This window comes from Nicotiana sylvestris, chromosome 8, assembly GCF_000393655.2.
Source record: "Nicotiana sylvestris chromosome 8, ASM39365v2, whole genome shotgun sequence".
Lineage (NCBI taxonomy): Eukaryota > Viridiplantae > Streptophyta > Magnoliopsida > Solanales > Solanaceae > Nicotiana > Nicotiana sylvestris.
The window spans coordinates 127,119,194-127,137,186 of NC_091064.1; the positions used below are offsets into that span (position 1 = coordinate 127,119,194).

Here is a 17,993-nt window from a genome sequence, read left to right on the forward strand (position 1 = left end):
AAGGGATCAACGAGTGTCAAGAGGGATATCCTTGCCAAAATCAAAGGTTATTAAAACCTCAAGGCCAAGGCCCGTGGACAAATAAGGAGAGCAATGCGCATGATTTGGGAAATTCATGCGAGACTAAAAGGTCGGGGAAAAAGCCAATTTTCGAGCTATGCCACAAAAGAAGAGGGATATCCCCAGCAGAAAAGGATTATCCCCAGCAAATAATATCGTCCCTTGTGGAATGCAGAGCAAGGAAGGAGAAAGGAAAACGCCATCCCAGTGGATTATCACAACCAACTACCACGCATTAAGCTAACAAATTTTGTTTGAGTTAAAACAGGTAAAGGAAATGACATTGATGTCGGAAATGCATGCCACAAGAAAGATTGTCAAACTGGGGCAGAAAATTTTCTTTTCAGTTAGAAAATTTTCTAGAAAATCAGGTACCCATTTGGGGAAGAATAAAGATAGCACCAAGGAAGTGGTCTTTGAACCAGGGTTTCCCCCAACATAATAAGTTTCCAATGGAGGAAATTGATCCCCAGCAGACAGAACCAAAGAGATGAAATTGGTGTATAGAAAAAGCAAAAGCCATTATCATCCCCAGCAACTTGCAGAAGAATGAAGCATCGATTTGAAGGGATAAAATTCCCCAGCAGCGTTATCCTCAACAACGTTATCCCAAAAAGATAACACTTATATCCCCAACAGTGTTGAAAAAAAAACAAAAAACAAAAAAGAAAAAAAAAGAAAAAAATTTGAATTTGAAGGAGGGGAAGAAAGAAGACTCCCGCAGTGGTATTATCCCCAGCAAGCAAGAACAAAGCAGCGCAAAGGAAGGAGAAAAGAAAAGAAGAAATTACGAAGGTAAGTTTCTCAATTCATTGATCTTTACATTTTTCTCCTAGGATAAAAAGTCCTAGTCTGATGAATTTACCTCCCGATACAATCTTGGTCCGATGAAATTTTTCTCCCAAGATAAGATATCAAATCTTAGTCGGATGAATCTTTCTCCTAAGATCACAACAAAATGGACCTAGTCTGACGATTTATCTCCTAGAGTCAAAATCTTGGTCTGATGAAATTTTTCTCCCAAGATAAAATCTTAGTCGGATGAATCTTTCTCCTAAGATCACAACAAAATGGACCTAGTCTGACGATTTATCTCCTAGAGTCAAAATCTTGGTCTGATGAAATTTTTCTCCCAAGATAAAATCTTAGTCGGATGAATCTTTCTCCTAAGATCACAACAAAATGGACCTAGTCTGACGATTTATCTCCTAGAGTCAAAATCTTGGTCTGATGAAATTGTTCTCCCAAGATAAAATCTTAGTCGGATGAATCTTTCTCCTAAGATCACAACAAATGGACCTAGTCTGACGATTTATCTCCTAGAGTCAAAATCTTGGTCTGATGAAATTTTTCTCCCAAGATAAAATCTTAGTCGGATGAATCTTTCTCCTAAGATCACAACAAAATGGACCTAGTCTGACGATTTATCTCCTAGAGTCAAAATCTTGGTCTGATGAAATTTTTCTCCCAAGATAAAATCTTAGTCAGATGAATCTTTCTCCTAAGATAAGATATCAAATCCTAGTCTGATGAATTTTCTCCTAGGATAATAATTAAAAAAAATGAAAAAGTTTGAATTGAAAAAAAAATGGTTGAAGTCAGGAGCCCCCTGAAGAATAGAATGGCGATTTATTGGTTGAAATCAGGAGCCCCCTGAAGAATAGAATGGCGATGTATTGGTTGAAGTCAGGAGCCCGCCTAAAGAGAGGAATGACGATTATTTTCAAAGTTGTTGTTGAAGTCAGGAGCCCGCCTGAAGAGAGGAAAGGCGTTTTTAAAAGTTGTTGAAATCTTGCCAACCTAAAGAAAGGAATGGCGATGTATGGTTTGAAGTCAGGAGCCCGCCTGAAGAGAGGAATGGCGATTATTTTCAAAGTTGTTGTCAGGAGCCCGCCTGAAGAGAGGAAAGGCGTTTTAAAAAGTTGTTGAAATCTTGCCAACCTAAAGAAAGGAATGGCGATGTATGGTTTGAAGTCAGGAGCCCGCCTGAAGAGAGGAATGGCGATTATTTTCAAAGTTGTTGTCAGGAGCCCGCCTGAAGAGAGGAAAGGCATTTTTAAAAGTTGTTGAAATCTTGCCAACCTAAAGAAAGGAATGGCGATGTATTGGTTGAAGTCAGGAGCCCGCCTGAAGAGAGGAATGGCGATTATTTTCAAAGTTGTTGTTGAAGTCAGGAGCCCGCCTGAAGAGAGGAAAGGCGTTTTTAAAAGTTGTTGAAATCTTGCCAACCTAAAGAAAGGAATGGCGATGTATTGGTTGAAGTCAGGAGCCCGCCTGAAGAGAGGAATGACGATTATTTTCAAAGTTGTTGTTGAAGTCAGGAGCCCGCCTGAAGAGAGGAAAGGCGTTTTAAAAAGTTGTTGAAATCTTGCCAACCTAAAGAAAGGAATAGCGATGTATGGTTTGAAGTCAGGAGCCCGCCTGAAGAGAGGAATGGCTATTATTTTCAAAGTTGTTGTTGAAGTCAGGAGCCCGCCTGAAGAGAGGAAAGACATTTTTAAAAGTTGTTGAAATCTTGCCAACCTAAAGAAAGGAATGGCGATGTATTGGTTGAAGTCAGGAGCCCGCCTGAAGAGAGGAATGGCGATTGTTTTCAAAGTTGTTGTTGAAGTCAGGAGCCCGCCTGAAGAGAGGAATGGCGCTTATTTTTAAAAGTTGTTGAAATCTTGCCAACCTAAAGAAAGGAATGGCAATGTATTGGTTGAAGTCAGGAGCCCGCCTGAAGAGAGGAATGGCGATTATTTTCAAAGTTGTTGTTGAAGTCAGGAGCCCGCCTGAAGAGAGGAATGGCGCTTATTTTTAAAAGTTGTTGTTGATGTTGGGAGCCCGCCCAGATAACAAAGGCATACATTTCAAGTCTTTAATTTTCAAGTATTGAAGTTGGGAGCCCGCCCAGATAACAGAGGCATACATTTCAAGATCAAGTCAGAGGACAATAAAACAGAGGGTTACAATATGAATCCCCAGCAGGAAACAATAAAAATCCCCAAGCACTGGGAAGCAGAAGGTTGCAATAAGAGGTCCCAGCACAAACTCAAGTGCATGTGTCAAAAAGAAGAAAAACATCGGAAAAAAATGCAAGCAGACAAGAAACCAAGGCAACAAGAACAAATTGCAGTCTAGCCTAGCTTCTTGTTTTCTTTTAAGCACGGTGTAACAAGGAGATCGGTAAGCAGTGGTAATAGCATGCAACAACAGTAACATTGCAGTCCCACGGTAGTCCCAGCTACCAAAACTTCCCGAACTACATTGACCTGATTCCTGTTTAGCCCAGGATATGTAGGAAACCTTTGAAGCAAAGGTTCGGTCAAATCTTTTTCAAAAAATGCTTCACACGGAGTACTCGGATGGGCAAAAATCGCTCGCTTTATCTTTGCACGAAAACCCTTCGTGTCTTCGGGCAAAGAGGGGCAGCTGTAAGCACGTGATTTTTGCCCAATATGAGAATTACTCCCAAAAAATTCAAAAATAAAATGATTTTTCTTTGGTGTGCAATTTTGTGATATTTTGTGATATTTTGAATAATTATTTGTATTTGTCTGTGCGTGTTTATTTGCTAAATTAATAAAAAATACAAAAATATGTCGCATTTTGCATGTAGGATTTAATTCTACAATTGTTAGTAATTAAATTTGTTTTACAAAAATTAAAAATTACAAAAATAGGCATCGTTTGCATTTTTAGCATTTAATGTCCAAATATACAATTTTATGCTTAATTATTACTTAATTGTGCGTTAATTGTTATTGGGAGTTAATTTGCGCTTTTATAACTTAATTTAATTCTTAATAATAGTTTAAGTATTTTTATAATTTAGTTTTAGAGAAATAAAAGAAGAAAAGAGAGCGAAAATATAAAGAAAGTCGGAATTGGGCCTCTTCTTCGATTTCAAGCCATAGGCCCAAAAAATGGCCCAATCTTCCCTACGACCCAGTCCATTTCGAACTGGGTCGACCCAGTCCATAACCCAAAAGACCCAAACCCCTTTGTCTTACATTTTACAAAACAAAACAAAACAAAAAGAAGACAAAAACCCTAAAAAAATTTCTAAACAATCCGCCACCCCCTTCCCTATCTTCTTCTTCTTCCTCAAGCTTCACCAAGCTCCATCAATGGCTGCCCTCCTTCTCCTTCTCCAACACACACAGCAAACACATACTTACACACACACACACAGAAACGCAAGCACACACACGCACGTCGTCTCCAAGCTGCCCTCCTCCACCTCGTTTCTTTTGCTTCTGCTACGACCCAAACGACCTTTCTGCTTCATCTTCTCGCAACCAAGAAACCACTGGATCAGCCTCACGTCTACCCGACCACGTCGCAATGTCGTCTTCTTCAGCAGCCCAGCTCGACCATCATTTTCTCGAACACCTTCGAGACCCTAGAACCTCACCCTTCTACTACGATCCAGCCAGGACGTCGAACAACAGCTCCCAAACCAAAAACGTCGTCCAGTTCGAGCCTAGTTGCTGCGTCTTCGCGTTGAACAACAGCAGCAAAGAAACCCAGTTGCTGCATCTTCACGTTCATCCGCGTCATCGTTGCGTCCAAACGACCAGATGCTCCTGTTTCTGCTCGCCGCGCACATGGATGTTGTTGCTGCTGCTTCAACCTTTGCCACGACCAGCTGCTTCTACTTCACGTGCTGCTTCTACTGTTGCTTCATCTTCTTCGTCAAAGTTCAAGGGTCTTTGGTTAAGTCGAGGTCCGGTACGTCGAGTTTTGGTTGGGGGTCGTCAAAACAGTCCCTACATAGGTCGAGGCTCGTCGAAATAGTCCGTACATATTTCGTTTCGATCCGGTTAGTAGTTTTGAGTTTTATTTTGTCCGTATTTTGTTTTGATATTTTTCGAATCTAAAATCGGCGAATGTTTGTTTTATTCATGTCTATGGTTAGATATTTGATTTTTGGTTTTGTTCATGTTCATGTTGTTTGTTAAATTAATTTTCAGATTTCAAAATAGAAGTTTAATTAGTTGTTTTCATATTCATTTCATGTTTGTATTATTGTTTAAGTGAATATTTGTTAGTTTGATGTTTGTTAGATTCAAATTGAAATTTAATTAACTATTTCTTCAATTTGTTTCATGTGTTTATGTATTGTTAGAAATTGTTAATATTGTTAAGTTCAAGTTTAAGTTCATAATTGTTTCTTCGTCGATCTTGTTATTTGTTTAAAGAATTTAGTTGTGTTAGAGAAATATGTTGGTTTAATCGTTTAAATCCATCATGTTTGTTGTTTAAAATAGATTTAATTCATGTTCATACTTTGTTTGATTGTTCTTGAATCCGAAATTTGTATAGCTTGATTTCTTGTTTACCATTTGTGATTATTTCTTGAATTTGTCTCATAAAGTTTAATATAGGAATTGTTGGTTGTAATGTTGTTAGAATTGATTTTAAGTTCAATATGATTGAAGTTAGAAATCTAAATATACTTGTTTGTTGTAGTTGTTGAATCCGAAAATAGGATTGTTTGTTGCTAAAATATTGTTCAATCAAATTTTAGTTGTTCTTTGTTGTTCAATTTGTGTTCATGTGATTTGTTGTTGAAATGTTGTTAAAATCGTGTTCATGTGATATTGTTGTTATGATGTTCATCCGTGTTCATATTGTTGTTTGAACATTGTTAGAAATTGATCATATTGTCTATATTTTGGTTAAGTTTGATTAATTGATGTGTTATAGCTGATGGGTAGTTTGGTAAATTTGTAGTACGTTCAGGGGTAGTTTGGTAATTTCAGTAAGGTCGGAGGGGGTAGTTTAGGAATTGTACATTTTGTAATTGTTTATTTGAAGCATGGGGGACAAAATGAAATGGGGTGGGTTGTGATATAGTTGTTTAATATAAAAGGGGGGACAAGACAAAATATAGTGGGGGGAATCTTGTATTATTTTAAATGAAGCATGGGGGACAAAATATAATGGGGTGGTGTGATATGTTTATTTAATGTAATGGGGATGAGTGGGAAGATAATGAGTTGGGTAGAGAAAAAGTATTGATTTTAATTGATTGAAAGATTTATGGGATGAGTTATATATAGAGAAGTCTTGAACACACAGATAGAGAGAAGAAGAGAATAACAGAGAAGAACGAATCTTAAGAAAAAAGGAACAGATAGACAGAACAGAAAAACACAAACAGAGAAAAAAAAAGAGCTGAATATTTAAGAGAGAGAAGAATTCCGAAAAAAATATTCAAACCTTCAAATAAAAAAAACAAAAAAACAATATTCTGCTTTCTTTCATTGTTTGAAATCAGCATTAATTGTTGTTGTTTCATAAAAGTTGGAAGCATTTGTTTTGGGATTACTACTCCACCGGTCTGTTACTGGGTTGTTACTATTGCTGGGCTGTTGTTGCTGTGTTGTACTGTTGTTACTGCTGCTGATTCTCATCTTCATTTTCTTTTGCTTCCAATATCAGGTACACAACTGAAAAGCTGGTTATTGTAATCCGAATATGAAGCATGAATACGAAAAATGAAGAGTTGAAATTCTGAATTAGCTTTAATTATATTCTGATTTTTATTTGTATGTACAAATTATTTAGCTTGCAAAAAATCAGAATCATGTAGCTATTTAATACACATAGTGGAACATTCGACGATAGCTTAACAGTTGAACTATCTGCATATATTGCCTAAATAAATAAATGGTGTAGTAACTTCGTCGAGTCAAAAATCAAACGAATATGCCATCTAGTAGGAACTTGACAGAAATATTGTTTAAGTTAAATAATATTGGTTAATTTCAGCATGTAAATGGTCTAGAATTAAAATTAGATTGCCATGTTTTTTTTTAATTTGACAAACTGAGAACATGCCTAGTATAATGTAACTAGGTAATAACATGTAAATAAATTAAGACATTTTCTCTTTTATTTTGTAAAGACAAATTTAATAGGAAAAAATGTAGGCACTTTAGGATTATCCTTTTAAAATAAATGAGACGAGCCTTGCCAAATAAAACACACAAATTGCGGGGCCCTCGATAAAAATTTAATTGAGTACTTAAACTTCGGGATGAGCCGTTTAGCAAATTTCACGGCCTTCCCCAAAGTAATAAAGCGCTAATCGCTTTAGGCGCGATATAATAATACATTCTTAAACACGAGTACGCATTTATGCGACCCAAATCCAAATCCCAAAACATCGAATAAAAATACGTTTCGGATCGTGGATGCATTTTATGTGACGCAATCCAAAGACATGTTTTTAAACGATGTTCACATTCTTTAAAAATATAATAATAAAAACGGCCAAAGGATGAAATTTGCACATAAGTTTATAATACGTATTATATCAAATAATCAAGCCAAATATAACAGTTGAGCGACCGTGCTAGAACCACGGAATTCGGGAATGCCTAACACCTTCTCCCGGGTTAACAGAATTCCTTATCCGGATTTCTGGTTCGCGGACTGTAATACAGAGTCATTCTTTTCCTCGATTCGGGATTAAAATTGGTGACTTGGGACACCCTAAATCTCCCAAGTGGCGACTCTGAAATAAATAAACAAATCCCGTTTCGATTGTCCTTTAATTGGAAAAACTCCCTACGCCCCCCTCGGGGGCGGAAAAAGGAGGTGTGACAATGGCCTTTCGAACAAGACATTGTACCTCATGTCTCCTTCGATGACATGAAATTTGACATTTTGGGTCGTGCTGGCCACGTCGACCGGGAGGGTGATTTCCCTTTTTGTTGTTTTGCTCGCCATATTGAATCCGTTGAGGACTCGAGAGGCGGGCACGATCTGGTCGAGCAGTCCGAGCTGCTCCACCACCCTCGACCTGATAATGTTGGCCGAGCTACCTGGATCCACAAGTACACGTTTAATTTGAAATGTATTCACAAGAAAAGAGATTATCAACACGTCATTATCAGGCTGAGATAGGGTCTCGATGTCGCTGAACGTGAGAGCATCCTTGGGTATGTAACCTCGAGTTTGCTTTTCCCCGGTGATAGATATTTTGTTCTTTTGATTGTGGGTTCCTGTGGGACGTCGAATCCCCTAACAATCATGTGAATGACATGTTGTGGTTCTTCTGTTTTATTTTTTTCGTTAGCCTCTCTTTCCCAAAACTAATTTTTGGCTCGGTATCTAAGGAATTCTCGGAGGTGCCCTTTGCTGAGTAGCCACGCTACTTCTTCTTGGAGCTGTCTGCAATCTTCGGTCCTATGACCGTGTGTGCTGTAAAATTCGCACACTAAGTTGGGGTTCCTCTGCGACGGATCTGATAGTACAGGTCTTGGCCACCTGGTGTCTCTGATTTTACCGATGGCAGATACGATGTCTGAAACGTCAATGTTGAAGTTGTATTCTGACAGGCGGGGTGCCTCAGTAGGCCTATGTATCTGTCGAATTCGGCTCTGTTTACGAGTCCCCTAGGATTCTGACCTCGACCTATCCTTCAGTCATTTCGGGGTATGTTACGCCTTGGGGCGTTTCTTCAATCTTCAGTGTATGGTTGGTATCTTTCCTTATTTGGCTTTGGCTCCTTTGCCAGGAGTCTACTTGGATATACCGAGCCTGAGGGGGCTCCCAGTTGATTGTTCTCGACCCTATTCTTTGTCTGGTATCAGTTGTGGACATCCGACCAAGTCACGACGCGATATTCAACCAAATTCTACTTCAGCTGCTTTGAAGCCACCGAGCTTCGTTTGTTCAAACCTTGGGTGAAGGCCTGCACTACCCAGTCATCGGAGACTGGTGATAATTCCATTTGCTCAATTTGAAGCGAGATACGAACTCCCGGTCGGATTTCCTTGTAGCCACCTTGATGGCACAGGCATGTGCCTTTATGAAAGAATCTACCAGCATGGCAAATGAGTCTATTGAATTCGGTGCTAAGTTGTGATACCACATCATGGCCCCTTTAGAAAGTGCTTCTCCGAATTTTTTTAGCAGGACGGATTCGATCTCGTCGTCCCTTAGGTCGTTGCCCTTCACCACACAAGTGTAAGGAGTGACGTGCTCGTTGGGGTCCGAGGTTCTGTTGTACTACGGAAGATCGGGCATTCTAAATTTCTTCGGGATGGGCTTTGGAGCGGCATTTTGTGGGAATGGCTTTTGCACGAGCTTCTTTGAATCTACAACCTTCAGGATCGGGGGTGCGCCCGGCATCTGATCGACCCTCGAGTTGTAGGTCTCAACCTTTTCATCATTAGCTTCTATCTTCTTTTCGCCTTATTCGATCCTCTTCGTGAAGTCCTCGAGCATATTCATAATAGCAGGGTCGGTTGTTGACCCGTTGTTGATTGATATTTCCGGTACCTGCTCGGCCCGAGGAGCCATTTCCGGTGTTGTTGTGCTTGGATTTTTTTAGTGGCTTTGCAGTTTAGCAATCGCCAGCTGTTGTGCCTGTAACATCTCAAAAATAACGTGAAGGCTAACCTCTTGTTCCCCCTGAGCTGGCATTTTCTAAGCTTCATGTTGGTTTTCTTGGCGTATACTCCTGTTTGTGTGGGAGCTTATATCGACATGTTGGGCGTTGCATGAAATCACGTCCATAGGGATTGTCTCTGGTGCTTCCTCAGGGTTTTGTGGTGGTACACCGACACCTGGAACAACTACACCATTCTCTCCATGGTCTTCAAGACCGTTGTTTTCGTGTGCATTCACTGAGTTAGACATTTTGACCTGAAATCAAAGATTCTTGGGCAAGAAAAAGACTGAAGAATAACTTACGTTATTTAGTAAACCAGCAAGAAAACAATCACTATTATTTTTAGCCCCACGGTGGGCGCCAAACTGTTTACCTTGAAAATGGTAATTACAATTAGATTTGATTTTGTGGTCTAAAAATACATGATTTATTTTTATGCTAGTTGTTAGGCAGTAGATGCTAAGTGTGAGACTAGAAAATAAGATATGAGCTTGAAGGCACTATGCTACGCAAACTGAGTGGCCGAGAATCGGGGGCTCGAACTGCCCTATACGGGGCCTCGAGGTCGAGCTAAGTGTTGGGCTATGAACGGCCGATGAAAGACTAACAATTCTAAGAGCTTTAGTCTGAGCTCTTTATGACCAATAATGAGTAATAATTGAAGAATAATTAATGGAACACAATAAATGTAAGCAATAGAATCAAGAGAGAATGTGTTTAAATTAGATAGCAGAGAATGTTCTTGTATTCAATATTGTGTTGCTTTACAAAAGGACAAGGGTCCTCTTTATATATGAGGGGGAATCCCAACATAGTACAAATGCATTTATTACAAAGATATATGGCTGGTACAGCCATTTAATGCCACGGTACGGGCTTGAACTAGCCTAATAGACTTGGTTAGCTTTAATCACGTGCCTTGGGAACTTCCCGTTTGTCCATCATGACCTTTGATTTGCAGTGCCTCGAGGTCGATCGTTGAGAACCCTCGGGGTCGAACCCTGAGCCGAGCCTCGAGCCTTCTGGAGGCAGTCTTAACGATCATAAAATTGTACTTTTCGATTTTTACCGTATACAATTTTCACTATGCTTTTTGCAATAACTTTTACCACTATTGTGTTGCATTAAAATGATGGTTGAGGAGAAGAAGTGTTCTTGGCGAGTCATTTGTAGCTTTGGGGATACAAAGGTAGGAAAATCAAGTTACGGACATCTCTTCAAGTCTTCAACCATTATTTTGAGTCGAACATAGTTGAATTCAATATAGTCATCTGTAAGTTTTTCATGAAAAAATATTGTCTTAAATATATTTCACGTCGAAAATCTTTTTTTTTTTTTGAATCATTTTCCATTACGTGGATATAAAGTAGGTGATATATGATCACTATACTAAGTGAGGGATAGGGTTATGGGGTATAAAGATTGTGTTAATTTGGTGATACTTTTAATTTTAATGAATGAAAATAACGTCTATATATTGAGCGAAGCAAATGTCAGAATTATCCGCTACGTGGATCCCATTATCCTATAGTTTGGGGACATAGCTTTTATATGGTGTGAGAGAGAGACACTAGTCAAACAGCTATAAAATTAAACAAGGTATTCATAAGAACACGCTTAACTAATCGAAAAGTAAAATTAATTGAACAAAGAATTCAAAATAAGACAGTTAAATGGAACTTCTCAATAATTGCTATTACCTGTCGAAGACATTATTAGCCTCATGTATAAATTTTAATTTTTAAGACTTGAATATTCTTAATTTGATTTAAACAATTTACTTCTTCGATGTTATAACTGTATGTACCAAATAGTTATTCACCAAATCGCTTAAATTAAAAATAATCGGTGGATGTGTATATATTATATGTTTAATCTATATATTTAACGTGTATAATTATATATAATCAGTGTATAATTTAGACATATCGGCTAAATAAAATAAATAGTAAAATCAACCGGCTATTTATGAAAAAGTATTGTTTACCCTCAAAATCAGATAACAATTGAATTTATACGCGGTTTTAAAGATACGTGATATAACTTGATACAAATTGGGAAAGCAAATTAATATTAAATTTAATAATAAGAAAATAAATGCAAATCACACAAGTTGAACAGTCTTGATCTTGAAGGTTGGTCACCCTCGAGTCAAGAAATGCCTCAATCGATGTTGGAACAGAATGACAAGATAATAAGAACTAGAAATAACAGTATGTTGCTTTGGGATGTGTGTTACCATTGTGTCTTACAAATGATCAGACCCCCCCCTTTTATACAGTAGAGGAGTCCTACTCTAGATACAATTCTGTAAAAGGTAGAAAACCTCATAATTTGCTAACTAATCGGCCTCTCCTTGATACGTGCCGAGACTTTTGCCGTGATATCCGACCGATTGCGGATATTTTGGCCTTTCGTTATTTGGCCCGATAAAGTTTCCTCGATCTTGTTCGGAGTCGGGGTCGGTTTCTGAGTCACGGGCTCGGTGATCTAACTTTGTACCTTGGTTCGATATAATCGGGGGTCGAGCTTCAACCCATCACGTTTCAGTCCCGACCTGTCATGCAATAGACGAGCTCGGTTTCGATCGTATACAGATAGTCCCCTCATTTTTCAGAGAGTAAACGACGAAAAACAATATGAGCCCTCGATCTTCGTCTCGATTCTCCGCACCAGCAACGACAAAACTAACGAAACATCTCGTCAGTCACGTCTTTAATGGCATTAAATGTTTGTCAGTTACTGGTCGGCCATTATGGATTTTGAACGATAGTTTGCAAACTATAAATACCTCCTCATTATCTTATTCAAACTTTACTTTCAAAGCCTCTTCCCTCGTACACTAGAAATTTCTATATTCTCCAACATTAATTCTCTTATTACTTCTGAGATCACTTCATAAGAACTTCAACTCTTTGCCTCAATTGTCAAGCACATCCTTTTAACTTCCTTTTTTCTCTTAGCTTCCCTGAAAATGGCGAAGACCTCTTCCCCATAAAGAAACACCCTCTGCCTCGCGGCCAGCTGAAGAGTATAATGTTCCGTCTACTACCGCTGAGGAAAAAACATCGAAGCCCTTTCTGAATATGTTCATTCCTGCGGGGTGCCCAACCGGTGCTGACTTCAAATTCGAGAAAATCTCTTCCGTATCGGGTTGGTGTGAGCCGGTCTCGAGATATATATGCGTGATTGATAAGTGGAGATTTTGACTACCTTTTAGCACCTTTTATCTTTCGTTTTAGTCCAAAAGCGTTTAATTGTGTTCCCGAAAACTGATGAAATATGCTTAATTGCAGGAGTATTGGAAAATGAGCCACTAAGATAAAATCTAACTCAAGAATGAGGGGTCTGAACTCAAGGACAAAAACAGGCACAGAAGCTCAAAGTGCGGACCGCAGATTGTTAAGGCAAGCTTATCAGAGACAAGTGTAAAGTGCGGTCCGCACATGAAATGTGCGGCCGCAGAAGCTAAGCAAGAGCGAAAGTTTAGAGAGTTTGCATATCGAGTTCGAAGGAGGTGCGGAACACACAATTATTGTGCGGCCGCAGAAGTCATCTATGCGGCCGCACTTAGAAATATGCGATCCGCAGAAAAGCCCTACGCGGCCGCACCTAGAAATGTGCGGACCGCAGAAACTAAGAGATGCGGCTGTGGTCCAGAATTGTGCGGCCGCAAAGATTCAATCCTGTGAAGCTGAAGCAAAGTGCGGATTGCACATGGAATTGTGCGGCCGCAGAACCTCCGAAAGGGCATTTTTATCCGAAAATTCCAACTTTGTATAAATAGAATAGTTTCATGAAATTAAGTCAAGTTTTGAATATTCAAAGTGTTGTAGCCGTTTCTTCTTGCTTCTTCAGGCAACTTTAGCTTATTTTGGTGATTTAACATTGGGATTTTATATTTTAACCTTTCAATATGAGTTTTGTTATCTTTTCTTTTTTGTTTTCTTCTTATACCCACTATGAGTAGCTAGATTTTTACTAGGGTTGTGACCCAACCCTAGTGTGTAAACCTTATGGGTGATTAATTTTATGCTTGTTTATGAATGGGTGTTTGTTTTTTAGCTAGGTTCATGCTTCAATTGTGAAATTAATGGTTGCAAACATTGATTTATGCATATTTGACTTAGTCTCTTCTTGAGAAAGAGAGGCCTAGTCTAGATTAACTTAGCTAATAAGGAATTGGATCAATTGAGAGATTGATTAACCCAATTAAAGGGTTCAACATAGAGATAGTAACAACCCGATCTGAGCTCTTATCAACTATCTTGGTAGATACCCATTTGGTCTTGAGTAAGCCAAATTGGCGAAACCACTCTCTAACCGAGATGTATTGAGTGGGAAACATAGTGTTGTGAGCTATAATATACACCAGTCAATAAAATAGCATAAAAGTCTTTATCCCATTAGGCAAACACCTAGGTCATGGTCACAACCTTTTTATATCTTTAAAAAACATTCAAAAACAATCATCTCTAGTTTTATACCTTTAGATTCGCAATCCTTAGTTAATTTTAGAAGTAAAAATAATACCTTATTTGTGGAAGTACAATCTAGATATTTTACGTACTCACTCCAAATATATACTACTAGTTCCCATCGTAGCTCCATGTGGATTCGATCCGGACTCCTTGTTGGGTTTTATTATTGCAAGAGACTGTGTCATACCTCGTTAGAAGCGTGTATTTGGACGTGATCAATTTTTGGCGCCGTTGTTGGGGAGCTAAAAACAGATTTAGCTATATATTTGGATTTTGTGTGTGAATTGTCTTCTTTTCCTTCCTTGTTACTGATTTTTGTGAATCAATTGTAGGTACCAAATTGGCAAACAACAATGATCAACTCGAAAAGATGCCTTGGGGGATGTGGACGTTGAAGATGACCTAGTTGAAGAGGTTCTTCTTGAGCCTCAAGCAAATAAAAGAGACCGGGTGCCTCAAGACAACGCCCCAATTCCACCCCCACCTCCACCAAGAGTGGCTCCACAACAGGTGTTGCCGAATGAAGGGTATGCAAGTGCCATTGTCCCGCCCCACATTAGGGCGGACAACTTTCAAATCACCAATGTAATGCTCACATGGCTAGAGCAACGGGGATTCTTCACCGGGGCTCCGAGTCAAAATGCATACAAACACTTGACGGGATTTGTGGGTACTTATTGGGGGAGTAAACAGACAAACGTCTCCGAGGAGGCTTTCAGGTTGAGGCTATTCTTCTCTCTACGGGAAAAGCCTTGGATTGGCTAAAAAGATTGTCAAACCATTTCATCCACACATGGGATAAATTGGGAGAGAAATTTATTTCCAAGTTCTTTTCTCCTGGGCATATGGCTACTCTTAGGGACAAGATTCTAGCATTCAAACAAGAACCTAATGGGTCATTACACGAAATATGGGAGAGGTAGCGAACAATGATCAAAGAGTGCCCCAATAATAATATGCTATGATTCAATAAACTTTCTATTGGGGGATCAACACTACCAATCAATGCGTGGTCAACCAACTTGCCTGTGGAAATTTCATGACAACGCCGTATGCGGAAGCTTGTGAGATTTTAGATAAAATGGCGGATACTTCATCGCTATGGAAAAGTAGAGCATATGTTCCTCAAGGTGATTCGAACGTGATTCACCTACATAAAGAATGGCATGATCATGGGCAAGCCACTGCCGAGTTGACCACCACAATGAATCAATTATCCAAAGATCAACTTCAACAAGTATAAAATCCTAAGCAAGTCAATGCCATTGAGGGAGTTAATATGATGGTGAACAAAAGAAGGCAAAAGGGCCCATAAGTGCAAAACCATGTGGAGAATTATGTACAAGAAGATAGTGGGTTTGATCAAGATGAATCTTACAATGAACAAGAGGAGGAAGTGCAATATATGAACAACTTTCAAGGGCAAAGAAACAACTCTCAAGGCCTGAATCAACAACAATGGAGACCTCTAGGTAATCAAGGGAATTGGAATTCTAACAACCAAGGTAATTGGAATAGTGGTAACAATCAAGGGAATTGGAGTAGTCAAAATAACCAAGGCAATTGGAATGACAATAATCAAGGATATTGGGGAGGCAACAACCAAGGGGGATGGAACAATAATCAAGGCAATTGGGGGTCGGGTTTTCAAAGGCCCCCGATGTATCAACAACCAAGCAACCCGCCTCCTTATCCTTCCCATGGTCCAAGTTCTTCCAACAATTAGATGGGACAAATTGAGAACATGTTTAAACAATTGATGGAGAAGAATGCCGATTCCGATGCCCAACTTGCCTCTCACAATACATCTATCCGAAACTTGGAAGTCTAAATGGGAAAAATCTCTCAAGCCCTCAACACTCGTCCTAAGGGAGCACTACCAAGTGACACGGTGGTGAACCCAAAGGGTGGGAACAACACGGGATATACCATGGCCATTACTACAAGGAGTGGAAAAGGTTGGGATGCACCCACCTCAAGTCAAAGGAAACTTGTGGATGATGAGCAAGTGGTACAAGAAGATGAGAGCCCGAACAATATGGTGCAAGCAAATGATGAAGTGCATATTGATATTGGTGACAATGTGGAGGATACTCAAGAGGACGTGAAACCGTCTAGGGATCATATTGTTGACATACCGAAACTGGTAGTGCAAAAGGCTAAGGCACTAATGCCTAGGCCTCCTCCTCTATATCCTCAAAGGCTTGCCAATAAAAATGGCAAGAATCAATTCAAAAAGTTCATTGACATGATGAAGAGTCTATCCATCAATGTGCCATTGGTTGAAGCCTTAGAGAAACTGCCCGATTATGCAAAGTTTATGAAGGATTTGGTGACAAAGAATTGGTCGATGAATTTTGAAACTATAAAGATGACTCATCAAGTGAGTGCAATCGTGCATTCAATAGCTCCTAAGTTGGAGGATCCCGGTGCTTTCATGATTCCTTGCACAATTGGAAGTACCAAGTTTGCAAAAGCTCTTTGTGATCTTGGGGCAAGTATCAATTTTTTGCCCTATTCAGTTTTCAAGACTTTGGGAATTGGGCAACCAAGACCCACATCTATGAGATTACAAATGGCCGATCGTACCATGAAGAGACCATTGGGAGTGATTGAAGATGTATTGGTTTGTGTTGATAAATTCATTCTTCTGGCGGATTTTGTCATTCTTGATTGTGAAGTTGATTATGAGGTGCCGATTATTCTTGGTAGACCTTTCCTTACTATGGGAAGGCCCTAGTTGATGTTGAAGCCGAAGAACTTAACTTCCGAGTTGGTGATGAAAAATTGGTTTTCCATGTGTGTAAGTCCATGAGACAACCCAATAGCAAATAGGTGTGTTCTTTCGTGGACTTGGCGACCGATGTGATTGTAGATGAAACAAGTGTTGTGATAAATGTTAATGATACATTGGAGCCGTCTTGCTCAACTTTGATGATAACGAGATGTATGGCTTCATGGAATGTGTGAACTCACTACAAGGAATATGGTCCTACACTTATGATCCCCACAAATTGTCCTTGGATCTTGAAAATAGGACAATTTCTCCAACAAAGCCCTCAATCGAGGAGCCTCCTATCATGGAGTTGAAGCCATTGCCTCCACATCTTCGGTATGAATTTCTTGGCCCTTCTTCTACTTTACCGATTATTCTTTCCTCTTGTTTGACTAACGTGCAAGTAGATTCTACATTGGCGGTACTACAAAAGAGGAAGAAGGCTATTGGATGGACATTGGCAGATATTCGGGGGATAAGCCCCGCATTTTGCATGCACAAGATTAACTTGGGGGAAGATGCCAAACCATCAATTGAACATCAAAGAAGACTCAATGAATCTATGCAAGAGGTTGTCGAAAAGGAGATCATCAAGTCGTTGGATTCTGGGGTTATCTACCCCATTTTCGATACTTCGTGGACTTCTCCGGTTCAATGTATCCCAGAGAAATGGGCATGATGGTGGTCACCAATAATAAGAATGAGTTGATTCCTACAAGAATGGTGACCGGGTGGAGAGTGTGTATGGACTATCATAAGCTCAACAAAGTCAAAAGGAAAGATCATTTCCCACTTCCCTTCCTAGATCAAATGCTTGATAGATTGGCCGATCGTGCTTTCTATTGTTTCCTTAATGCGTATTCCGGCTACAATCAAATTCCTATTGCTCCAGAGGATCAAGAGAATACTACTTTTACGTATCTTTATGGTACTTTTGCCTTCAAGCAGATGCCATTTGGGTTGTGCAATGCACCATTGACTTTTCAAAGGTGTATGATGGCGATCTTCACAGACATGGTAGAGGATTACCTTGAAGTCTTCATGGATGACTTCTCGGTGATTGAGAATTCTTTTGATGATTGTCCAGCAAACTTGGACAAAGTGTTGGCAAGATATGAAGAAACAAACTTGATGCTCAATTGGGAGAAATGTCATTTCATCGTCGAAGAAGGCATTGTCCTTGGCCATAAGATCTGTCACGACCCCAAACCACCCCGGTCGTGATGGCGCCTATCGCAGTACTAGGACAGCTGATTTAACACTAATAACATAAAGGTCTTTT

The 17,993-nt window shown here is 39.5% G+C and overlaps 1 protein-coding gene across 1 annotated transcript; it reads left to right on the plus strand.

Annotated features, from left to right (window-relative positions):
- Nucleotides 1–15,766: 15,766 nt before the first annotated feature.
- LOC138875644 (uncharacterized) lies at nucleotides 15,767–17,390 on the plus strand. Its single transcript, XM_070154496.1, has 2 exons — nucleotides 15,767–16,643; nucleotides 17,119–17,390. Exons 1-2 carry the CDS (start codon nucleotides 15,767–15,769, stop codon nucleotides 17,388–17,390), a joined length of 1,149 nt encoding a protein of 382 aa, XP_070010597.1.
- Nucleotides 17,391–17,993: the final 603 nt, after the last annotated feature.